The following is a 27,710-nucleotide window of genomic DNA, read 5'->3' as shown; positions in this document are numbered from 1 at the left end:
TAAAGTGTATTAACAGCAGAACTCAGTCAATGATAAAAAGGTATCCGTTTCATAATTTTTCTATATATTGCATTAATTCATTAGCTAAAACATATGTAATGGAATTATGACTTATTAAACACAGATGGTAATAACAAAATGTTATTAGGATAATAAATATTAAAACCCATATTTCAATAAATGAATAATTCTCTCCCACAGTTTGTAATTACAGATTTTTATATATATATTTTTTTTTTCTTTCTAAGTAAAAAAAGATTAGTAGTGTAGGTAGCATTGGAAGAGTCAGTAAACTTAAAATGAACAGTTAAGTAAACATTTTTAATTACCAAAGTATATTTTAAATAGCTTTTTAGAAGTTCTGCTTAGAAAGGAATTCAACAATTTAATATACGTATATATTAATATATATAAGTATATATATATATATATATATATATATATATATATATGTATATACTTCACTTACAAAGTTACAATTTATTTTTTTTGGTCACAGTAATTTGACTGGTTTGATATGTTTCCTTTCTGTTGTTTGCTAATATTTTAATCTCTGTGTAATTACTACACCCTACATCTTCACTTATCTATTCCAGTTGTTATCTTTCTCTAGTTTTTATCTTCCACACATCCCTATGTGATCAAATTACTTAAACCTGGATGTTTTAATATATACCCTATCAATTTATTTAAGGTTCTGCCAGAAATTTTTGTCCTAGCCCATTCATTATAAGACATCTTTTCAACTTTTTCAATCCACCTAATTTTCAGCATCCTCCTATAACACTACGTTTCTACACTAGAATTAGGTCTCTAATTCTTCTTTCTGTTTTACGTCATTCATGCTTCATTTTCATAGAGGTAGACAAATATTTTTATAATTGTTAGATTCATATTTGATACTAGCTGACTTCTTTTTATCATCAAATTTCTCTTTGATTATTTGTGTTGTTTTTTTTTAAATATTTATAGTACTTTATGCATCCTTTGTTAGTTTACTACTCAAATAAAATTTTCAATTTTTTATATGTTATGTACCATAATGTTTAATTTTCATTCCCAATTCTTGTTCATTATTTCTGTTTTTTTGGAATTCCGTGGTCTTTTTAATCTTATACTATCAAACAATGAAAAACTTTAACTCATTCCTCACTTTCATGAATCTTTGTTGTTGGCCTGCCAGGATTAGGATCACTTTCAATTGAAGTATAACCATTTTTAAATCTAATCTTTGATTTATGTACAACTTTTAGATTTATCAGCATGCATTTTACATGTCATAGTGATGGTTTTCGAACAGTATCCAAGTATTTGACAAAATTTGATGCAGACTTTTCTCAATCCATTCTAATATAATGAAATGCAATAAATAAACACTAATGGGTCTTCTACATTGTACTCTTACAACTGAATAGTTCTATTGGTGCACATTTGATGGGAGTCCAGCTGACATTGTAAACACTAGTACACCCATATAGCACTTCTACATTGAAACTTATTACACAAGATCTGATACTTTGTACATCGTTGCTTCACTTCTAACCAAATCAGAGGTAGTCTTTCTTCATCTTCTACTCTTATAACTGCTACTTTTTTTAAAAATTATCATACAGTAACTTTTTTCATATTAATATACAAAATAAAATAAACTATACTAGAAAGAATGTTAAGGCTAAAGCCCTAATATTAAAAAAATGTTTGAGGTTAGCCAAAATTTGAAGGGAATCTTAATGCTAAAACTATTGTAAAACCTTGTTTGTCTGGATCAAAGAGTACTGAAAGTAAACGGATAAATGAAATTTTGGATAACCCAAATGTATGAAATATAAACAATTATAAAATAATATTCGTACACTAGAAATTGTGTAATTAATTTATTGGATATATGTATATATATAGTATAAAATGAACGCACTCATACTTTTTAAATATATAAATTTTCTTTTATAAATGAAATTTTTTTTAACAAACTATCTTAAATATAAATGTAAAATTTATATAAAAATAGAATATCCACTTACCAACAATTGTGAGTTTTGAATATCCTAGTGCTTTTGGATTATTCCTCCATCATCAGGGATTACTGATTAATTATGAATTTTATAGTTTGCATATAAATTTTTTTATAAATGGGAATTAAAATGTAAAATTATGTTCATAACAGTTGATTGTCAATAGTTAAAATAAGTCAACGTTAAAAGAAAAACGTCAGTAAGATGTTTAAAACTGTTATCTGTAACAGTAACAAGACAGATAACAAATATTATCTATTTTCATTTTAATTTCCATTTATAAAAATTTATATGCAGAACTATAAAATTCATAATCAATCGGTAATCTTTGATGATGAAGAATAATTCGAAAGCACTTAGATAGTCAACACTCACAATTGTTGGTAAGTGGATACTCTATTTTTATATAAATTGTATAATTCCAACTGTGCCAGATGTTAGGAAAATTATAGATTGAGGCCCTAGTCCCCTTGCAGATTAATATATTAAAGATACTCATTAAAGAAGTGGAAATTAATCCTTTTACTTCATTATATTTCTGACACCACAGCAACAGAAGTATAATAGAGTAAAATGGTAATTCTTTTTTCTTTAATGAATATCTGTAAAATATTTTCATAGTATGAGGATAACAAACTCTTCAGGCCCCAGGGGATGGAGCCTTCTGGCTAAAACTAGTATCTGGCTAGTAGTAATTTTTAGAAGAAATTAAACACGATTCAAGTTGAATATAAAAGTTTAGAAAAGGTGTTATGAATTTAAGCATTAATACAACTATTTACTAGAATTAAACAGTATACTATTTGATTGTAATGATTTTGGAAAAAATAATTTATTTTTTTATGAGTCATGCAGTTGTATAAATATTTAACAGACATTAAATCCAACAGAACAGTAGTATCCAGTTATCAATCTAAATAAGTTAATATTCCATTGTCTGGACTGCTTCCATATGGTTATTGTTTTTTTTTTCTCATTCTTATTCATCACATTAGTCTTAATTTAAAAATTATTTTATTTAATGTAAAAATTTGATGACTGTCATTACCACATTGAACTCAGGTTAACTTCAGAGCAACTATCTCTTTTACAAAATATTTGCATTACAAATCTGTCATCTCTCTAATGATCAGTTATTTCAGATTGCATATTTCCTTAGGATTTCATGAGATTTATTATCCCAGTATACCTCAATCATGTAAATTCCATTTATAATGTTGATCGATTTTAAAATTTCTATAGCAGATTTTCTTGGTCTAGGATGAAGATTTTCCTCCACTATTCTTTTTCATGCCTATTTTTATTTGTTTGTAGTACTCTTAATCCATGGGTTGCAAATGAACTAACTTTGTTCTATTACATGTATAAAAACTGATATGTAGGAAGTAAATAATGTAATGTTAAATTTTTAAATCCTCTAGATTTGGTGACTATGTTTATTTACAATAATCACGTGAGAAGTTCGATTGTAAAATCAGTGAGTAATTGTAAAAATTAAAAATAACCATGTTTTATACTCTACAGTTTTATTTAACTCTATTTTGTAATTTATTAAATACAATATATGAAGTATTTAAAAATATTATTCAGTGCAGTTTGATAAACTATATTGAATCTATGTATCAGTAACTAAGCTTACAAATGACTAGTAATTTCTAAAAAAAATTATTAAATTTTATGCTCTGCAAAATTTTTAGTTATGTAAAAAAATATGTCACTGTAAAGTTATCCATATGACTGGAGATCTGAATAAACAGGGTTTTAATATACTTTACTTATTAACTAATTACAACTTATTAGGAATAGAAAAGTATTCAGTGCATTAAAATTTATTTTAGCCATTTTGTTAATGATATCATATGGTAATTGAACTTTGGCTGTGTTTAAGACAGTTTACATTCACATAATATTCTGCACACCTAATTTTTCCATTTTACTAGCTCATAATTATCAGCGTTTAAATTTCTTTTAAAATCTGCTTGGCTACAATTATTAATGCTTCTTTAGTAAATGAAGGAATAAATTTCCTTATCTTTACCATACATTTATAGCTTAAAGCCTAAAAAGTTGTCAAATTTTGTTTAGATGATGATCCCCAAAGAGTATTGTTTGTTAAAGATTTTCAGTTCATAATAAACTATGCATCAGATTATCATCACCAGTCATAGATATTAATCTTAGAACAAGAATTACTCTGGGGTATCTTCAAGTTTTAGATCACTTGACAACATTGAACAGCACTTTTTTTTCAGTAAACCTAGAAGATAAGTTTAAATATATCTCATTCATAGCTAGTCTTATAAAAAATTTGATTTTAATCCAATCTCTAAGATGTGATTTATAAGTTTCTTACTTCTAGTTTTGGAGATGTTATAATGTTTAGATTATAAATTTGTTTAAATAGAATTATAAAGGTGTATCCATTATGTAAAAGTACCTTTATAACTGGTGTATTAAAAAATTACATAAAATTATCCAAATTACTAGTTATTAAAAATGTTAATTCCGTTTTACAGTGATAATCAACATTTTTCTATATTTATGTTAAGTGGGTTTTTTTTTTACTCTTATGGTAATGATAGCTGAAATCATTTATTAAAATTTAAACATTTTAATATCATTTAAGGTATTACTATTATTACTGATTTTTTTTTTCATAAACCAAAGTAGTTACTGAAATTGATTGAATTATGTTAAAAAAAAATTAAAATTAAAAAAAAATAAAAAATATATTTGAAAATAATTTTATTTGTAATCTTTTAAATATTATTCTTAAATAAGCAATATTTCTTAGACTTAAGTTTATTTTTTATTATAATTTTCTAGGTGATTAAATTATACCAAGATTTCCAGCTTGTACAAATTCTTTATATTTATTAGATAATATTAAGTAAGTAATTTTTTTCTGCTAATGGATTGGTTACAATTTTGTTATGATTTTGTTTATAAATTTAGTGTAAAATATTCATTATTATTATTATTAATAATTTCTTGTATTATCAAGTTTTATTTAAAGTAATAATAATGATAATTGTATATTTAAATAATTGTTTTATAATTTTTACTTTAGAAAATAAGTTTTGTTGGATAACACATTAAAGTAATCCAAAACGGTAATAAATATTAGATTAAAGATATAATGTGAGTTGTATTATTGTATTTTATTATTTACCTGTTAGTTTTTTTTTTTTACCAACTTTTCAAAGAAAAGGCGGTATTATGATGGTGGATGTGGTGAGTAAAAATGAATTCTCTTTATGTTTTGAGATAGGAGTATGAAAATACCATTCACTTAAATTTTGGTTTCTTTATATGTTTACATATATTTATTTATTTATAGGCCTGTGCTCAAAAATCTTCAAAACTATTAGAGCAATTTCATCAAAATTGGCTGAGTTATGCTGAATTTAAGGTCAAAAACATTTGAGCGGGGCAAATTAGAAGCCCAATTCAGTATGATGCTGCAAGTTAGAACATGGAAACAAAATAAAATAACAAAAGTCTGTTTTATTCCACAGAACTGCACAAGATTTTTTTTTTAAAATAACTTTATGATTTACATGTTGATTGTGTTAACAGTACCATAAAAACGTAATCATTTAATAGATTTCAAAAAAGATGCAAAAGTCACTAGTTAAACAAATACTTTTATATGCACATTATAATAGAATAGAATAGCACATTTCCAACATGCAGACTTGCATGAATTAACGATGATTATTATATACCCATTATTAATTATTAAAATGAACCTACCTGCAAAATGGCTTTATGTATTGATAAAGTCATGTTTATGTAAGTGCATAACATGAAGTCAATTCATTCATTAAAAAAAGTTTTCTAATATCTCACTCATTATCAAGGTTCAATACATCAGCTTGCTTCATTACTTCTGCATTTTTTTGTAGTCTAATTATGAATAATTATCAATTGATTTTACCTGTAACACTTATGGATAATATTTATTGTACATCCTTCCGTACTTACAAGTTTAAAATTTGGTATTCACTGTTTTATTAACAAACATGAATTTTCTTGATTTTATACATTATTTGCCATAATTTTATAATAATAAATAATGTATTTGTTTAATTGAATAACTGAGGTAGTGAATTATTTGCAGTAGTAAGAGCATCTGCGTTGAATTAAATCTTACTAAAAAGATTAAACTTGTTAGCACCGTATGTAGATAATGTTATCACAGTGACTGTAGAAAACAGTAAAACAGAAGTAAATGTATCAATCAGTTATGAATGTTTAAGTTCTAAATACAATGTACCTATTCTTTTGTAATGATTTCTTTCAAATTAGGATCATTATTCATTTTTTATTTGGAATCATTGAAGAATATAAATTTTAAAGAGAAATTATAAAATGATACTTTTTTATTTTTTACATTTAGTAACTGACACTAGATTAAAAGTATTTGTTGTATGTTCGCTACCATAATTAAGATGGTTTTAGGTAACCTGACACAAGACAAAGTCAGTCCCAAGAATAAAAAACATTCCATGCCAAGCTTTCGAAGTGATAAATAAATTGGTTCCTGTTGCTTTCTTTACTGAGCTGATTATATTCTGTTGGATATTAAAATCTAGTTCATTGAAATGCAAATAATATTCATCCAAGAAGTGACCATGTGCACTTCACCATAGAAACTGGGTGTTTAGTGAACACTATCATCCATAGAGAGCAGTTCTGATTACTGCCACTTAAGAAACTTTACATGTTTTACAATCATAATGAAGACAGTTAGTGCAAAGCAACAAGTTAATGTACCTAGTATTTTATCACCCCTTAACTTGGTTCAGACTTAAAAAGTCAGATTTAAAGAAAAACATAAAATGTTTAGTGTTTTTAATCCCAATTTTTTAATTTATTTAAAATATGTTTACACCTACTCTATCTTTGGTATGAAAACAAAATGCTGATGAGAAATTTTGTTCTTGATAAAAATAAGAACAGAAATGATGTTTACAGTGGTGAGTGAGTCTACATTGCTGTTCTCCACAATGTAGAAATGTGTAACATTTGATTACCTTGCTTTCCAGCTAATTTTTACATAAAAATATTTTGAAAGTAAAGATGTCCATCAGGCTATATTTTATTATAATTCAATGTGCTAAGAAATAACAAAAACATATTCAAATTGTTTATATAGACTAAAGCAACTGAAAAACTTACAACTGTACCATAAGAGAAAATTAAGTGTTGTGTTAGGCTTGATCATATAGAAAACCCTGTATTTTTTTTCTTGATTACTAAATTAAAAAAAAAAAACGATCAAAAAATTGGGAACCATCTTTATTTTAAATCAGGCGAAAATAAAACATTTGAGCATACTCGCAGTTAAATAAGTCATTAAGGTAATTTGAATAAGTAAGTCGTCATACACATAAATTAACAAGTCTTCATCGATAATATATTTTAATTATCACAATTTTAAGTTCGTTTTCACCTCTGCTACGCGATAATTCCATTCAAAGGATACTTCCTTTTCTTCATGGTTGCCAACGTCGTTTTGTGAGAAAATACACTTAAAAGCCGCCGAAATTTTAAACTTTGCACGTGTATCATCTGTTTCTCAGCTGTACGTTGGGTTATGTGTTTCGTTTCAATGGCGTTCTAATCTGATAATTTCAAATAAGCTTTCAGCGTTTGCTGTTATCATATCATATTTACTGGCATTGTAAATAGTTTTACAATTTAAGAAAATATGAATATTTTGAGGAAAACCAGTGTTAGTTCGTTTAATAGCGTTTTAAAATCGTATCAAATAGCAAGAGCATTTTCGGAAGCTACTCCCAAAGTAGATATTGATTCGTTAGTTAAAAAAAATAAAGTTGTAGTTTTTATGAAAGGAATTCCAGAAGAACCAAGATGTGGTTTTAGTAATGCAGTTGTACAAATTTTAAGGATGCATAATGTCAAATATGATGCTCACGACGTTCTGAAAAATGACTCCATTAGGAATGGTAAGTATTAATAGTTAATGGTGAATATTTTTTTGTGTCATACCATAAAGTATTTTTTTTTGTTCTCTGTCAAAACAATGGAAAGTTTAGGCAATCTCTGAAAATTAAGAGAACCTCTACCAAAAGAAATATTTTTCTTGGGAACTCTTGCTTATTGAATGTCAAGATATTTCAATCTCCAAGATTATTTCATTGAATCTAAAAAGTATGATTTTTATAATTAAATTTGTTTGTGTTGGAGGTAATATTAAGCAAAATAGTTGGATCTAAACACACTCAAAGCTTGAAAAGTAATTTATAAATATGTGGATACACTATTTAATGTGGGTTAACAAGTTCTACTTACAGTTAAAATTACAAACTAGAAATTTTAAACTCTTGGATTTAAAAAAAATGTTCTGTTTGTACAGAATATTGAGAAATTCAAAATCATATCAAAACATGCCAGCTCATGAAGAATTATCAGATTCTACTGTGACTAAGAAGTTTTATTTTTATTTAAGACTATTACATTTTAAATTGGTTTTTTGTTTTGATTTTTAGCCTTTAACTCACATTTTTCTTTGCTCCAGATAAATTTATCAATAAATCATTGCTTAAAAGAAATTTCTAAAAACCACCTACTATTCATTTAATTTGCTTTTACAACTTTAAAGGCTAAGCTTTCACTTTTTCATTTAAGGGGTTGGCATAATAAAATGTTAATACTTTGAATTTATGAAACTTTAAACATGGTCCTGATAGGCCTTCGATGAGCAGCTTACCAAATTAGATTCTGGGTCCAATATTTATAAATGTGATTCTGTCAAGAAAAAATTTTCTTTAAATTACTTGCTGGTTAGAGGGAAGTGCTATAACAATCTGTAATTGCTATTGTGTTACTGTTCGTTAGAGTAGTCTAATCTTTGTCTTGTAAGAATTACTGTCCATTACCTGCTCATGGATGAAATATTTAACTTTTTTATTTTCAATTATCCACTCATCTGATTTTGAATATTGCTTGCTTTTACCTGCTTAAAAGCAGTACTTTTTCGTACTTGACTTTTCAAAATAGTCATGTTAGCTTGATTGAAATAGCTATTACTTTGGGCAGATAGCTGGAAAACAATTCATTTAAAATTGTAAAAAATGGAGAAGCACAATAAATTAGAAAAGGAATTATTATTAAGCAGTTAATGGAAAAAATTATAAAAATAAAAACGTGCTGAAATAAATATAACTAAGCAGTTTATAGGGCATTCTAAAAACGGTGTAAAAAACTGTGCTCACACAAGCATACTTAGGTTAGGATAAAAAGCAGTAAAAAATTGTACTTTTATTTAGTTTTCTTTAATTTGTAGAAGAAAACTTTCAGTAATAAAATGAAATTGCATAGGTTAACAGAAAAATAATTGGGGAGTAAAATAAGAATATAAATCTTTTATCTTTATTGTCAAGTGGGTTCTCTGCTTTACAATCATTGGAAAAAGAATGGTGTGCCAACGTTAGTCCTAGTCTGCTAAATGGTGGTTTATGTTATGTTTAAATAATTGTTATTGATCTAGTTATTTCCTAGACATATTATTCCGTTCAATTTGTATTAAGAACACTATTAGATTTTGCATTAAAGAACTTTTAGTTTTACAGTTTGAACCATCCTCATGCATGAAGATTGGAAAAAATCAAAAAAACCTCAAAAAAATTCTCAAATTTGAGACCTCCCAAAGAATTATACTGGCCATCCTCACTAATTATAAACATTACATTTTTTATATCTGATTCAAAAATTAAAACCTTAGTGTTCTTTTAGATGATAATTTAGTCTTTTAGAAGAATTTAGCTTTGAAATTAAACATAGAATAAACATTAGAACATAGAATTTATTTTCTTTAGAAAAATTCCATAATATTAAGATTTTCTGTTGGATATAAAATTTCCAGTCCCGGTGATATTTCATATACAGATTCATTAAACATTAAAAGATCAAAAATGTTAAATAATTTTATGTATATAAAATAAAAAGGACACTAGGAAAGTTTTGCAATATGATCATCCCAGGGAATTACAAGTTAGCATGTGTTTTGGCAGATCCCAACCTGCAATTTAGCTACTGTAGTTACTCTCTTAGTGTAATTTGTTTTTTAGCTATAATAATGAAAAGAGGAGTGATATTGTCAAGGACAACAACCGAATACTGGACAGTTTTGTGGATTAACTATTGATCAGTATTTAGAGAAAATGACTCCTGTGCTTGGAGTGGATTGCCCTCATTGTACAATTTTTACTGAGAATTGTGTGGTACTGAGAGTTTGAAACAGAAAATTTTGGCCCTTAGGATGCTCCAAGGACAGATCGACTATGTATGTCTATACTTAGAGAAACATTGCTGCAGTACAAAAACTGCTTGAGACAAACAGGCATGTGATCTACCACTAAATAGAGGTATATCCTTGGGCATTAATGACCAGCAATTGCTATTCTGTGATTTCATCTTCACCCATTGAAGGGACAATTTGACTGACAATCAAATGGCACATCATGTTGTTTCAAGGTGCCGTGAAATGCTGAAAAAATTTGAAAGTGGAAAATCTCCCTATGTCAACAATATTGTGATAGATGACGAAACTGTACCATTATGACATCCCAACCATGATGATTTCTTCATCACAATAATGCTCCAATGCACGACTCCAAAGTTTGCTTTGAGTATTTGGCTAGCACCAAAATAAAACTGTTAGAACATCCTCCCTACTCTACTGACCTTGCTCCATGTGATTTTTGCTGTTTCCTCAGATGAAGAACAGACTGAAAGGGAGGCATTTTACAAGCAATGATTACCTCCTAAAGGCTTGGGACAATGAGTGTGCCCAAAATTCTGACAAAGCATGGCAGGGATTCTCTGAAGCTTGGTTTTGAAGAATGGAGAAGTGTATAATTTGTGGTTAAAATTATTTTAAAAATTTATAAAAAATATGTATATTGTGAAGTCCCCTATCTCATCAAAGACTTGTAACAAAAGGAATTTCTTCACGTATAAACTCTTACTAAATGAAAACAATTCAAAAAAATTTCAATACTGAGCATTTAAATTGTATCCTTCTTTTACTGAATCTGTAAATTTACTAGACTTAGAATACTAACAATATTGCTTTTTACAGGATTACTTAGCGCCATTGACAGTTGAATGTCAAGGAAGGCGTTCCTGTATTTCAACACTTTTTTTAAATTTGGTGCTTAAGGAGAATTGAAAAATAAGTTTATTGAAAATCAGAGTAAGATTAAATTTTTATTATATACTCTGAAAGACACAGTATGTGCAATAGTAGCAAAATAGTTACTAATGCTGATGGGCTTTGGAAGATTGAATAAAATATAAAAGCTTAATGTAAAATAAAAGCTGTATATAAAAAAGCTGTATATAAAAGCTTAAAATATAAAGCTTATGTGCAGCCCCTGAAAAAAAGACTATTAATGGTCCACTTGTCGTTTACAGTCTCTGTAGAGTTAGCAGTAGATTGGGTTAGGAATTTAGGGTGCCATCACTTGTTCAGTTTGTGTTTTATCGTGACAGAAATTTTCTCTTTAACAAACATATAATATCAGTATTTTCCTTCCCACACCTAACGGTAACAATAATAAAACAATTTATCTCTGAATCAGTATTTAGTAATATTTCAAGTTAATACTTCATCTACTAGAAAACATAGGAAGATTACAGTAGATATAATATTTAAATTGTCTTGTGGAATAAAGTCATTGGGCTATTAGCCTCTACCAATCTGTGACAGAGTGGTAGCATCTATCTTTTATCCAATTGCGATTAGGCATGATATTTTCCATGCGCTACAAAAATTTAATTCTTTGTTTTACAAATTTTCATTAATAAGCTATTTGGTTTAAGCAATGGTATTGTATACAGAGGCAAAAGTTAACTCAATATCATCTGTGACATGATCAGTTTAAACTTCTCAACAAATTCAAGCAAGTTGTTTGTTTATTTGAGAATATTTTTATACTTTCTGGTATACATATGTGATATAGGACAGATTTTTGAATATCCCTCATATGCAAGCGTTGTAGAAATGTAATGCACAGTCACTCATAACTCACAAATGAAAATAGATAATCAAATGAAACAAATAGGGCATAAAAGGACATTTTATTTGCTGCAAAAACTTACATCTATTTCTCCACATTGTCACCATTTACAACTACAAAATTCTCCCAACAGTAAATAAGTTTTCTCATTCAGTCAGTGAAGAATTCTACCAGTCTTTCCTTTATCTATGATTTCATGCATCCTTTGGTTCATTATTCGTGTTGAAATGAATACCTCTTTAATTGCGGAAAGAAGTGAAAATCGAACTGCACCAAATCTGGTGAGTATCGAGGGTGTGGAATTGGTGAAATTTCAATCTCACAAGAGCCTTTGCAGTTGCACACGATGATGGTGTTATGCACATGAGGATTATCAGGTTATAGAATGACTGTCTCCTTGAATTGTCAAATATGACACATTCATCGTCTAAGGTGTTTTAATGCTTATGTATCACATAGAATTTACAGTAAACCCAGAGCTTGAATCAATTCATCAACTTCATCAGTCAAATAAAACTAGTTGATAAATTGCAAGTTTTGATCCTCAATATTCAGTTTACCAGTTTGTTATGCATGAAATTTTATTGCTTACCTACTTACTGTACTTTGATTATTAGTTTCATCACCATAAATTGCTTTCAGATGATGAATAACCTTAGCGTTTACGTTTTCTGCTATTAAAAATTCAATCACTGCACGTTGTTTTAGACGCATTGACATAGCAGGCACACTCTATTATGTAACATTGGTGTTTAGGACGAGTTTAGGAATGTTACTTTAGAGGAATTAAACTACAAATCGCATTGTGTGGTATTTTATTCTCCTGTTACATTCCAATGTGTATTACATTTTATCCATCCCTCGTATATATATTACTGTGATGACTTACTAATCAATATTATGTATGAACTTTTGTAAACTCGATTAATTATTTTTTTCAGGTATCAAACAATATTCCAATTGGCCAACAATCCCACAAGTATTTATTAATGGTGAATTTGTTGGAGGTTGTGATATTATGTTACAAATGCATCAGAACGGTGAGCTTATTGAGCAGCTACAAAAAGCAGGAATTAAATCGGCATTATTAGAAAAAACAGAGAAAGAACAAGGAAAAGATAAGTAGTAGTTCGTTATGAGTTTGTTTTATTTATTGTATAGTTACTGTTTTTTAAGTAAATTTTTTTTGAACGTTTTACAAATAAAGATTACGTACATGTGACTTTGTTAAGTTTATTCCATGGTTTTATTTCTAATTTTTAGCTTGTATTTAATAATCGATTAGTTTATATAACTATTTATTCTGCAACTAAGCTTGGATTTTCAGTAGTATTGACTGGAATGTGGTAATTTAGGTGTTGTACTACTAGCAGGAACATCTTTTCTTTCATTTAATTTTTACAATTACATCAACTGCTTAATTTAATTTAAATTTGATTAAAAATAATAAATTAAATAATAAATTTGATTATAGTACATTGCCAACAGTTTGAGGCATCAAAATTCCAAGCACTTTGTTTAAACTGGAACCTCATATTTCTGGGTTTATAAAAATAAGTTTAATAACATTTAAAATTGCCTTAATGAAATGTATGAATAAATTGAATTAGGCTTGTATTTAAATGAATCAATATGTTAATTGTTAACATGCTTAATTCACAAAATGCAAAAAATTATAGCTTTTGGAGAGGAAACAAACATATAATTGAACCTGAACTGATGGTATCAGTGTATTTATATTAAATGAGATCACTAGTTCTTATATTCAGTTGCTGGGTTTGAAGTCTATGAGGAAGACACAAAAGAATCATTAAAAGATTATACAGATGTAATATTGTTTCATTTTTATAATCTGGATTAAATTGTAAAACTCCTAAAAGAAAGTTATGCTAGTAAAAATCAGACGTAACAAAAATGTCAATAAGGTTTATGCTAACAGCACTTAGCCCATACACACTGTTGCTTTTACTATGTTGAAGACACTGCAGTTTACTAGCTTTGTATGATTTTTCATGCCTGATGTAATTGATTTTGATAAAAATATAAAATATAGGTGTAAATATATGTTTAGCTCTATTTTTAAAAAAAGTTACTATACAGTATTTCTAAAGTTTTTTTGCAGCTTATTTGGGATTGCAATGATTAAATTACAATTTTTTTCTTTCTAACGATAAAAATTAAAGTAAAATTTATACATTTATTGCTCTGTCACACATGTCTATTACTCTTGTTAATTTATGTTAAGAAATAAAATAAAAAACTAAACTCTCAAACCGAACTGGGTACCAGTTATTTCAATTTATTCATGTTCTACAGTTAGACCTGAAAGTTTTTTCAGGAACTATTTAAATATAACTTAAAAGTGTTTGTAATCTTCAGTAATTTGAAATTATCTATAATTTATCATGATATTCAGTAACAAACATGGTAGTAACTTTGTCATGAAAACAAACTTTTTTATAACCTGCAGAAAAGTCAACAATACACATACTTTCATTTGAATATGTAGCTATTTTATTTGAAGATGTATGTATTTGAATAACTGTACCTTTATTCAAATAACAGAACATGAAATAAGTGTAATATCATAATAATGCATTGTTTAATGGGCCAAGATTGCTAATTAATGATGTTGCCAATCACTAATCCAAAAGGGTTTTTCTTATTCTGCGATTTTGTTTCATATATGCTTCTTTAATTTAATATAAAAATTTTAAATCTTTTCAGAGTCAAACTTTTAAGCAATTATCGTTCATAAAATTTTAAACACTGGTCCCCTTACGGCGAAATTTTTTCCTCACTGTTACTCTTATTTACTCAAAGATTTTTTTTGATCGTACAGAAATTTTACCTTTGGCTTAGGTTAGAGATATCTGGAAGAGAGCGAGGCTGGTTTTAATTAAGAAGCCGGGTAGGTCAGTTGAGGAGCCTGCGGCGTACCATCCGATTTGTCTGCTTAATGCAGGAGGAAAACTTTTTGAACGATTACTACTCTCGAGGCTTGAAGAGGAGATTGTGGTCAGCGGCGGCCTTGCGGATAGTCAGTACGGCTTCTGTCAGGGCAAGTCGACTATTGATGTGGTCTCCAAGGTAGTTGGTATCATTAAGGAGGCAATGAGCGGCACCCATAGAACTACGAAGATCGCGGGTCTCATATTATTCAATATCAGAAATGCGTTCAACACGTTGCCGTGGGGCCTTATAACAGAAGCCTTGGAGAGGAGAAGAGTCAGTGACTATTTGAGGAGAATTCTTTACAACTATCTCAGTTAGAGGGAGATAGTCTATGATTCAAACGGTAATATGGTAACAAGAGTGATGAACACAGGCGTGCTGCAAGGTTCTGTTCTTGAGCCTTCATTATGGAACTTGGCTTACGACCTGGTTCTCAGACTGGAGCTGCCTCAGGGGTCACAAACATAGCGTACGCCGATGATCTATGCCTATGGTGGTTGCTCGTACGGAAACGGAACTGATGGCCAAAGCCACCGACGCAATCAACAGAATCATGGACTGGTTCGACGCCAGTGGATTGCAAGTGGCTGTCAGTAAGATGCAAGCCATTGTCTTTGCTGGGAGGAGGATACTTGCTGATGTGACATTCTCGGTTAGGGGCACTGATACTGGGGTTTGGCTAGACAAGAGACTGACGTACCAGGTACACATCAGGGAAATCGCTGGCAAGGCTTTAAAAACAGCTTCGGAATTGTGCTGCATTATGGCAAACATTGGAGGGCCACGTCAGTCGAAGAGACATCTGCTGGCATCGGTGGTAGATTCTATAATGCTGTGTACAGCATTGCGGTGTGGGAGGCGGGGCTGTGCATTGCCAGAGGCCGGGATATCCTGGAGCAGATACGAAGAAGAATGGCGATACATGTGATCTCAGCCTACCGTACTGTTTCGTTTGAGGCAGCTATGGTCCTTGTTGGGCTTCCTCCTCTCGACCTGCTAGCCAAGGAGAGGAAGGAGGGGAAGAACAGAAATGAGAGTAGGCGAGATCTGTTGGCTTGCTGGCAGAGTAGATGAGAGGGTTCCCAAAAAGGGCGATGAACAAAAAGACTGCTGCCTAGTGTCCAAAACTGGGTGGATAGAGGGTTGGGGGAGTTGGACTTCTATCTCACTCAGTTATTTAGTGGACACGGGTGTTTTAACTCCTATCTGTTTGAGAGGGGGAGGAGAGACACCCGTGAGTGCGAGTATTGCTCAGCAGCAGTCAATTCTGCCGAGCACACATTTTTTGTGCACCCTAGATGGGAGCTTCTGAGATAGTCCAAGAAGTGGGTCCATCTCCCCGGACACTATCGAAGAGACAATGGTAAAAAGTGAGACTTCCTGGGCTGTCATGGCCACATTTATCAGGGCAGTAGTGAAAAAGAAAACCGAGGAGGAGGTAAGGTTTTATCCATAATTACCAATAAGATTGACAGTAATAGAAATATGTTGAGTCGCAGACTGCTATTGAAGTCGCGATATATCGACGTGTTATTAGTTTTGTGATTTCACTTTTATGACTGAGCATTCGAGACGTGTTGGTACGAGTGAGTTCGTAAGGGGGCCTACACATCTCAAAGTAATGCCTCGAGGTGATTCCGGGATATGTAGGGTTACTCCAAAGGGGGTGGTTTTTTCGGTAGTCTGTTGACGGTTGGATTAGACCATCAGCAGGAGTCTGACACTTCGTGCGTAAATCCATTTCCACCTCCGACTCAAAAAAAAAAAATTTAGAGATAGACAACATTTTTTTCTACTTCTTTGCACTTTTTGACATCAGCTCAATAGGAGTCAGCCATCTTTAACATTCGCTTTCTATATATTAGCTACATTTCTATCAGATTTCAACTGTAGAGCATAAGTAAATATCCTTTCTGGCATGAATGGAGGACAAAGAACTAATGTTAATAAATAGATTAAAATATCCCTTCATGATTGAACATTAGATAAGATAAGAGCATACTAAAAATGTTAAAAATGCACTTAGATAAGTAATGAAGATTCTGGCTGTACCAATCTAATTGGTTTCTGGAAAACAATCATGAATTACGAAGTCAAAAATTGAACCCATATTATATATGTTACATATAATATATGTAACATATATATACATATAATATATGTATAGGCTACATATTATATATGTAGCCTTATTATTTCAGGATATTACAGTCATAATGGCCTGATTTTTTTTTTTGTGAAATTGGTAGTATGGAACTGTCAGATTTCATATTGTACTATTTGCATAAAAACTCACATTTGTTATACCATGGTTTTAAAACAAAGTATACTTTTTTTTTCATTGGTTGTGTACGTCCATAATGGTATCTTAAAGCTCAGAAGAGACTTTTTTATTAATATTGAATAACAGACAAGCTGAGAGTTTGCCTTCTATTACTTGCATTATTGTGCTAGTCTTCAGCAGTTGAAACAGTTGCACTGATAAAACCTTCCTTTGCTGAAAAAAAGCTTTTCAATTTCACTTTAATGTCTGAAATTGTGCATTGCCTTAACAGAGATAGTTGCTCGATTTAGAGATATACAAACTAATTGCCTTTGGTAATTAATAGATTCCATTAAAAATCTTTTACTTATGGTTAGAATTTATTATTGGTTAGAATTATGGTAATAATTTATTTAAGCTAAATTAATAATTATGATGAATTTATATAGTATTAAATAATAGCTGTTCATTACACAACAGAACATGGAAGCATAATATCAGTAATCTTTGAATAAATTGTTAAGACAAATATTGTAAAAATTCACTGAGCAGGTCAGGCAAAATAAAACAAATATTTTGTAAATCTTAAATTTAGACATGTTAAAAAGATACATGTGTTTGGGAGGGATACAAATCACATTGAAAGGGAGATGATTAAAGGAACATTGAAATGCAAGAAATTCAGTCGGAAGGAAGGAACAAGGTAGGTAATAGAAATATTTTGCACTGCTAATGTAAGAGTACATAAATAAACATATTTTTTCTTTGTGTGATTTGTTAGTAATTTATACAAATGTATCATTATATTTATAAAAATAAATTATTATTAAATTAAGGAAGCCATTACAGCAAGAAATTGTAAACTAGGGCACACTGTATTACTAATGTAATAAAAATTGTTAATATTTTTTATTTGTAGTCTCTAATCCTGTTTTTTCTTCTGTTGTGTTTATTTTCATATTCTTCTAAAAGGAAGATTGAAGACTGCAAAGATAAAGATAATTATTCATTTTATTAATGTTTATTTTTTATTATCTTAGGAGCTACCGTTACTTTTTGAATTCACTTTTTTATAATTCTTCATTAGATCCTCTACAAGTTTCCTTAGGTTGAACCTCAATAAATATTAAAAATTAAAAAACATGACTTCTGAAAAAAAATTGCTCTCTGTTCTGGTTTGGTTTCATCGTGATTTTGAATTATACTAACAAATACCCTATTTGAATTTTGAAAATCACAAGATTGGTTGTGAAGATATAACAACAATTTCGAATAACCGTGATCTGTCAGATCAAAAGTGTGCCTGATGCATGCAAAAGTTAGCCTTCAATCTACTAACAATACCACCATTTGAATTTTGAAAATTGGACGATTGTTTGTAGAGATACTATAAGAGCACCCCACTTTACCTCCCAAAACAGCACCCCAAGGCATCCTGTTTGTTATCAGTTGATGGTGATGATTGGTCTAGCTTAGCATGAGGTGCTTGCATTACCTCACCACTAGCCTCATAGTTAGTCCCCACGGGAAGCCCGTTATTATTAAACAAAATTTTTTTAATTTATTTAATGTTATTTTAATTAACATAACACTTCAGCCATTGAACTGCTATGGTGGAACATTCATACATACATACACACACTCCTTTTTAGACAGTTGTGTATTACTGATCTACATCTCTCAGTTCAAAACCACCTTCCCTGAATTGTTTTTACCATATCTCAATCTTTCACTTCCCCCATTATTTTCATTCATAGACACTTGGTCCTCTGCCTTCCTCAATCAAATATGTCATTTTCAATTACAATTTTCCTTCCATTATAATTATATTTTTGAACTATTACAGTTTTTAATGTTTTCCTAACTCTTCTTTCATACAACATTCCTCCTCAATCTCCCCTTACTTTTCATGAAATAATTTTGTTTAATTTCTTAAACTGCATCTCTCTTAATTTTTCTTCTCCTAATTCATAATAAAATTTCTGTTCCTCCTAAAAATAAATTTAATTTTGAAATCTGAGTTTGTTAGGCCCGTAATATACTTAACAGAAATAAAGCAGTAAGGCTAGACCAGATACGTTCAGATTTTTTTTTTTTCAGAAAAGCAGGAAAAGGCTGTTTAGATTAGTAGAGTTTATGAGATTGAGAAATACCTACAAATTTGAAAAATTTAAGTTTTTTCTATACCAGAGAAAGCAATTGCAGATAAGTGTGAGAGAACTACCACTCTTATTAGTGACACTAATAATTAGATGTCACACTTATTAGATGTCACATCTAATGTAATGAAAATCTCACTAGGTTAATTTACAGGTAATTATAAAGTATGGTTATTGTAGTAGATTTCAGTCTCAGGAAGATAAGATCATGGAAGTCCTGGCCCTTAAATTAAGCTTAAAAAGATAGGCTTTAACAGAATAAAGCCACTGACATGGCATTTATACATCTATAGACAGCATATGTTAATGTAAAATGGAAATTATGTTTAACATTTTTAAGGAAGATTGGACTGAATTGTAGAGACAGGATACTTTTTGTACAAGAATCAGACTGCTTTAAAATTATCTCTAATCCTGTGTAAAAAAGTAGATATTGATAAATAAAATATCTCCATTATTTTTTATCCCTGTGCAAAATTTGTATGAAAACATTTGCTTGGTAGTAGTTACTTAACATCTATTCTTATATTTTTTCTTATTTTTAAAACCTTTTCTTTTTTTTTGCAAACGAGCAGATAGAAGTGAGACAAATGTTTATATATAGCATGTGGTAGATATGTCATTTAAAAGCAATAATAAACTGTTAAAGTAAATAAGCATGTGTAAAAGAATTAGTGAAAAATATAAAAAGAGCTGGGTAGGAGGAAGAGAAGAAGAAAAGTGTAGAGAAAGAGCCATCTGAATGGGAAGTTTGATTACATTATGGTAACCCATCACTTCATTCTGTGGCTTGAGTAGTAGCGTCTCAACCTTTCATCTGGAGGTCCTGAATTCGAATCCCAATCAGGCATGGCATTTTCACACATACTGCAAATCATTCATTTCATCCTCTGAAGTAATACATAACGGTGGTCCCAAAGGTTAAACAAAAAAAAAAAAAACGATCACTTCATGACATTAAAAGTAGATTCCAGATGGGTCGTCAAGCTCACTTAACAGTAGGCAAATTTGATGGTACATTAATTGGGATGAAATATGCACCTCTGTAATATCAAAAAATGTTAAAGATTAAATATACTCGTACTACTCATGTTATAAATATAATTCACAACTTTTAATATATTTTTCACATCTATGACAACACTACATTTATGAATCATAGTCACAGAAAATTCTATGCTTAGAGAAGCACATTAAAGATTTTATTTTTATTTTATTTTTAATGATATCAAATTATAACTAATTGTCGTCCTATTTAGAGTTACATCTTCAGTTAAGCAGATTTAGTATGCATTCTTTTATTTGTCGTACCCTGAAATTAAATTTTTAATATTAATTTGAAGATACAAAGAATACGAAAATAAAGTATTAATCATTTTTCATTTAAATGATTTATAGCTCATGTATATATAATTGTAAATATTTTTTTTTCACACTAAGCAAGAGTTCTCAACAGAATTGTGTGATTTAAACTTGAACAAAAAATATTAACATCTTGCATCTATAATGTTAATTATCATATTTTTACTAGATTCAAAACCGTCTCAAATATCAATAAAGAAACCAAAAATATGGTAATATAATAAACCTCAGTCTATCCCAAACTTATGATTCTGCTGCCATCAAAAATTTCAGAAATCTGTCAAACTTCTTAGAAATGTGAAAAGATTTGAAAACACCGCATTAAAACTCATTTTAATAACTAACTTCTGCAGATTACTGAAATTTAATCACATTGTGTGGTATTCCTTAATTTACATGAGCATGAAAATTCATTTTTCTTAACAGCAGTTTTTGCATTCTTTAAACACAATCGCTATTTAATATTAATAAATAGATAATCCTGAGATCACAAAAAATGAAATTTAGAAAAACTTATATCACATTTCCAAAATTTGCCAATGCCAGACAGCATTTAGAGCTGAAAAAATTTATTTTTATTCAATAATTTTAATGAAAATTGCTTACTACATTTGTTTAAAAAATCAAATAAAATTAATTACAAATTTATTTGCAGTAATTGAACTGTCAAAAAAACAAATGATCATTTTGAAATGCGTACTGCATATTTTCATTATAGCCACACAACAAACAGCTTTTTAAATTTCATTAAAAAAAATTAGAAAACTTACATTTCCTTGGTGAGACCCATAAAATTTATGTTATGCTTAATTTACAATATTGTGGCCTTTTACAAAGTAACAAACAACTAACCAAGCTACTCTGAACCTGAAGGTGTCGAGGTATAAATGTTAAATGAAGTGCAAAAGAATTACGTACAAAATGATACTGATATGACAGGATTCACAATTTCAAACAAAGATGAGTTTGTAAAATCCATAAAGAATTGTGTGCTATTGGAATGATTCTGATAAAATTCATACCAAAATATCTACCTTTTATGAGCATAAACATGTATTATGCATAACTGTCCTCGACTCATAATTTTTACTTCCTTGTATGAAGTAAAGGAAGTATTGTGATTGCCAAAAATTTCAGATTTCAATGGAAATATCCATTTCGACCATCAGTAAAACCATTTTCACTAGTTTCAGCATGACGTCTGTACATACACATGTATCTCGCATAACTGAAAAACAATTAGCCATAGGATGTTGAAATTTTGAATTTAGGTCTGTTGTAACGTCTAGTTGTGCACCTCTGCTTTTGATTGCAATCAACTGAAGCAAAAGTGTCCAATAAAGCCCAATTTTGGACTTTTTCTTAACTGCAATAGTAAGAGTTCTCATTTACAGCTTTTCATGAGTGATATATTTTCATTGGTTCCAGAATTATAGCCAAATAAAATTTTAATTAATGAAATATTTGGATCTTAAGGGGAAGGCATTTTGGTTCGAATCAGATTTCATATCATTTTTTTTTTAATTTAAATATATTAATTTATTAATAATTACTAACCTCTGTATCAGATGTTATTAATGAAATAAAATTTTATGTATTTTTCATTTTAAAAAAAATGTGTATATGTAATTTAATAGGCATACAAGGAAGTTATATGTGATATCCACATCAAATTTTTTAGAACTCATGTTGTAACAGTTCAGTCACTTTTGCAGGCCACCTTCAGTGGCTCTAAGAAAGATGTTTTCTCTATTTTTTAAAAATAATTTTATTAAGGATGTCTGATGAAGTATTTGTTTATTACGAAAATGCACATTGAGTTTTTTTGGGACAATAATGTTATCATATCTATACCATCCTAGTTGATTAGAGTAGATAACTTAAACATTTTATAGAAGAAAATTGTACATCTTTACCTCAGTTAACTTATTTCCCCTTCCATGATAAGTTTGCATTTCAGACTCATTTCTTCGTTTTTGTGATTTTTTATTCATTTCTAAAAGTTTCTCATGTATTCTAATTTGACATTCATTAGTGTTTGATGCCTGGAATGAAACACAATCTTTTAATTTTTTAACATATAACCTTTTTAATTATGTCTGTTTTTTATAAAAATTCCTAGATAGAAAATATCCATAAAATCATTTAAAAACAAACAAATATCTAAAACTAAACGTACATTTTTACTTTTAAATAGCTGTCAGTAATACAGAGAATTAGCTAAGGTAAATTGAAAGATAAATACTATAAAAAAATACGGTAATATTACTGGAACAAGGAAAGTTAAATATTTGGGAGAATATATAGATGTAAGCTTAAAACTGAAAGCGCATGTACAATATACTGTAAATACTTGCTATATATGAGTATTTTTGGTAAATTATGAAGCACTCTGTACAAACTAGTCAACTTAATTTTTATATTATTTTTTAATAAGGTATGGAATTATATCTTGAGGCAGAACATATACTAATTAAAAGAAAACAAAAAATATACAGGAAAGTATAATTAATATAATTTTTTGTAAAAATAAAAATGTACATGAAAGTTATAAACAAAAAAATATTTTATCAATAAAAGAAAATGTATGTTTTCAGTCTAAATAGCAGACATGAGAAATTAAAATGTGATTTTAGAAAAAGTCAAAGTAACACCGGATATAAAATTAAATATCACCTAAAAGAATTTTGAATTTATTAGTACTAAAATATATAACTTGCTACCATGAAAATTTTACCCAAAAAAAGATCAGAAAATTTTTTATAATGTAAGAGATATTTCTACAATAATCTAAGGTTCATGACGCCTCTTGTTTTTCTTGAAATAAATTCTTATTTTATCCAATCTTCATAAGGTGCATGGATTAGGTCATGGCAGCCAATTCGTTGGGAAGTTGAGATTATTTTTAAGCTTACATTTCAGCAAAAATTTTAGAATAGATTTTTTATATTTTTAAACTATTTTAGAGCATTTTCTATGTACAGATTTACTTAAAATGTTTCTTTATATCTATTTATTAAAAATAAATTTTAATAAGATAATCAGTTTTTCTTACCCCACTGTGTCATGATTCTAGTGTCTGATAAATTTTTGGATAGAAGATTACTATGTAATACTTTACCTAAAAATTTCTACTTGTAGCTCTCAGCGTGCTAGATATGATTAGTTGAATAAACTGCTTCTGCATTTGGTAACTTTCCCACATTGTTAGTTGCCCAAAGGGATATGATATAATATAAAAACAAATCAATATACTCACGGTAAACTACAATTAAAGCATCTACGTTACAGACTTTCTAACTTATTAAGAAAAAAAAAAAATGTTAAGTTTTATGAATAAGGAAGAAATGTGAAAATTTCACTTCATATTTAAATTAACACAGATGCCAATAAAACTGGTTTCATAATTTCATTTTTACTCTCCCAACTGTAGTCATATATCCTGCCATATGCTATAATAGCTATAAAAGAAAATTATCTAGATTGGTTAAAAAAAATCTAAAAAAATTACACTATTTTTATTTTTGTGGCTTAAGGTTAACTTTCCTAATGTTACATTACAATCTGTTCAACCAGTAAACAGTAAGCTATCCTCCCCATGGGGCCCAGTTTGATGAGGTTGACATGTAAATAAGGTGTAGTCTTGTACAGATTCAGGTTCGCAATTCCTGAGATGTGGTTAATTGAACCCCAACCACCAAAGTATACTGGTATCCCCCTGTCTAATATTCAAATCTGTATAAAAGTAACTAACCTTTACTAGGATATGAGCCTCAAAAACTTACAACATTTAAACATTTTTTAACAAAAATAAATAAGTTGTAAATAATCTGCAAAAAAAAGTTGTTTATTCTAATGTTACAATGTCCAAAAGATTTATTTTTGTTGGACGGACATATGTATGCTGGCCTACATTTGGTGTTATTACTCTCAACTCTGTCAACTGAATATCTTCAAATTTAGGTAGGTAGGTAATGTCTTTGACAGGAAAAGTGTATTACATTTTTGGAAAAGGGATGGGGTGTTTTGGCCAAAATAAAATTTCAAATACTACTGGCACTTTAGAAAAAACTACAAAAGTGGAGTTTTTTTAGCTATATTTTTGTCCAGAAAAGGAGTTAACGGGAATTTTGTACATCTATATTTTGTAAATCAACAGGGTGTGAAACCATTACAAAAATGTTTGCCCATCCTATTCCAGTAGTTTTTAATTTAAATTCGTCTTTCCATTGCATTTACAATGTAAAAATCTTGATTTTTTCATAGCCGTTTCTATATTATTTCTTGAAAAAAATTAGCCAAATATTTTCACCCCTTCCTAGAAAATTACAATTTTGTTTATTTAGAGCTGTGGCTATAACTTTACATTTTTAAAACGATTTTAAAAAGTTCCTTTTTAAATTTATTATCAACACTTATGGATTATTTTCTTAAAAATTAATTTTGCCCAAATTTGGGAGGCATTTTACCCAAATACTTCCTCCAAAATGAAAATTTTTTTGCAATTAAAAATCTTTTATTACCTCTTCCCCGATGGGGAATTTCCAAATTAAAAAAAATCAGTTTTAGTGAATATTTTAATCATTAAGTAAAATAATTATTAAAAAATAAAAAACCCTTCTACTAATTTCACATCTTCCTAGAATAATTATGAAAAACGAACAAAAAATAGTTAAACAAGTTTTTCTTTCTTCTCTTACGTGCATTTTTTCAGGGTACACTAAGTCAGTCAGCAATGTGAAATCTAATATTACTTCTACATTTTATGTTGTGTTCAGGTGCTTGTTAGTTTTAACGAAGTGAGCCCATTAAAGTCACCATCTAATGTAGCCTACACAGTCACCAGAGTACAACATAAAATATAGAAGTATTTATTAAATTTCAGTTATTTTTTTTATACTTACTTATTTAACTGTTTATCGTAAAATTAGAAATAAATATTTTTAATAAAAATATGAAAAAAAGAATTCATAATCTTGGTTATTGTTTTTCAATAAAAAGAAATTATTTTATCATAAAGATATAAGTAGAGCTTAAAATTATTAAACTGAAAAAGTTTCTAGTGTGAAAATTCTTTCAAAATTCCCAGTTTTTTTTTAAGTGTAGTAAATAATATTTCACGTATGTTTTGTACCGTAGCTCTTTAGATTATAATTTTTTAAATAAACTTTATATACTTACAATTAACCAATTGAAGAAAATCAGTTTTTTTTAAAATCTTTACATCAACTTACATTATGTGAGATCACATTACTCTTAGCTGTAAAAAGAGGACAAGCAACAAATAGGGTATTTAGTCTTTTTCATTTGTTTGGAATTGATATAAACATAAGCTACCTACCCTCAGTTACTAGAGGATTGTATCCATGAGATACTGCAAATGGTTACTTAAGCGCATCAGTATTTGGTTGAATCAAGACACAGACAATACATACAAAAATCTTATTAATCTTGATAAAATTGAGTTTATTATCTCAACCTTTGTACCATAATGGTTACTCTGCATCATTTTCAAACATAGCAGAAATGGATTATCAATGTCTTTTTTCATTTTAAGAAATAGGTAATTCTTAAAAGCATAAAAGTAGTCCTAAAATTGAACTCAGTAACACCATAACTGATGATAATATGATAGAAGTAGACAATAAAACTGCCCAGAAGAATGAAATATTTCTACAAGTTTTTCTGTTGCATTGTATATTTCTGTATGATTTTTATGTAAGTAAGATATAGTCAGTTGAAAATTGACTTGATATAAAATGGTACTTAGTAGAAACAAAGAAATTATCAGTACAGTTATAGCCTTTATTTAAGGTAAAGAAATAAACTTATTAATTTCATTAAATATCTAGTTTATTAAGAACATTATTAATAAATATATTATAACCTTCTTTTGATTTGTTCATCTGAAAACAAAATATTAACATAAGATTTTTTTTAATGATTCATTATTTTCTTGTACATTACCTTCTTAAAAAATCTAGAAAACGATGCTATGGAAATAATGGCAATTAACCAGATTTATTAAGTGCTTTTTAAATACAGACACATTATTAACAGTTTTAAAAGGTGGAGGGATAACTCCAGAAGAAATAGAACTGTTATAAAGATGAGTGACTATCTCGCTCATGGAGGAGAAAAATGTTTTAGATAGTATATGGTAAACTATCAGTGCTGCAGAAGACATTTTATCTTGTAAGGAAGATAAAATGTATGGAAAACCCACAACAGTTACATTTATCAAGAACATATTAAACATCCCATATAGCATAAACATGCAGTTTTTTTACACATACCTCTACATATGTGTAACCTGGAAACAGGTGATGTTTCCAGGTGACATGAAAGCATCACGTACTAACAGGTGGACCTAGTACCACAAAACACCTGACATATTAATGGCTACCCACCCACACTTACACAGACTACATATTATGTAAAATTCAGAAAAATAAATCAAAAATACATAGTGGCAAAAAACATGTATCACTAACACGTATCCACCAAATCATACAATTGACCGATGTTTTCTGTAAAGAAGATTACTTTCAAAACAAACAGAATACACCAGATCATTCAGTTAACCAAGAGAATTTATATTGTTAAACACAGTGATCTTAAATTTTATTGAATATACTAAATATTACAATTGACAAGTATGTGGACACATTTACCAAAAAATACAAGGAAAAATTATATTTTTGGGAGTAGTGTGTGTACAGCTGTACACTATTCATAATAGAATCGACTTTTACATACTTTTCTTTCTTTTTCCTGTTTAGCCTCCAGGAATTACCATTCTGGTATTACTTCAGAGGATGTCAGCTGATTTGGGAAGACACGTTCATTACTAGACCAACACAGTAGGTTAACTTTTACAAACAACCTTATAAAAACAGGACAATAC

The 27,710-nt window shown here is 29.1% G+C and overlaps 1 protein-coding gene across 1 annotated transcript; it reads left to right on the top strand.

Annotated features, from left to right (window-relative positions):
* The first annotated feature begins 7,541 nt into the window (after positions 1-7,541).
* LOC142331322 (putative monothiol glutaredoxin ycf64-like) lies at positions 7,542-13,286 on the top strand. The gene is made up of 2 exons (XM_075377148.1): positions 7,542-7,987; positions 13,006-13,286. Exons 1-2 carry the CDS (start codon positions 7,729-7,731, stop codon positions 13,188-13,190), a joined length of 444 nt encoding a protein of 147 aa, XP_075233263.1. The 5' UTR covers positions 7,542-7,728; the 3' UTR covers positions 13,191-13,286.
* Positions 13,287-27,710: the final 14,424 nt, after the last annotated feature.

The sequence above is a fragment of the Lycorma delicatula genome, chromosome 10, assembly GCF_047948215.1.
Source record: "Lycorma delicatula isolate Av1 chromosome 10, ASM4794821v1, whole genome shotgun sequence".
NCBI classification, from domain to species: Eukaryota; Metazoa; Arthropoda; class Insecta; order Hemiptera; family Fulgoridae; genus Lycorma; species Lycorma delicatula.
Note: the sequence above shows the minus strand (reverse complement) of the source record. Positions and strands in the feature narration are given on the sequence as shown.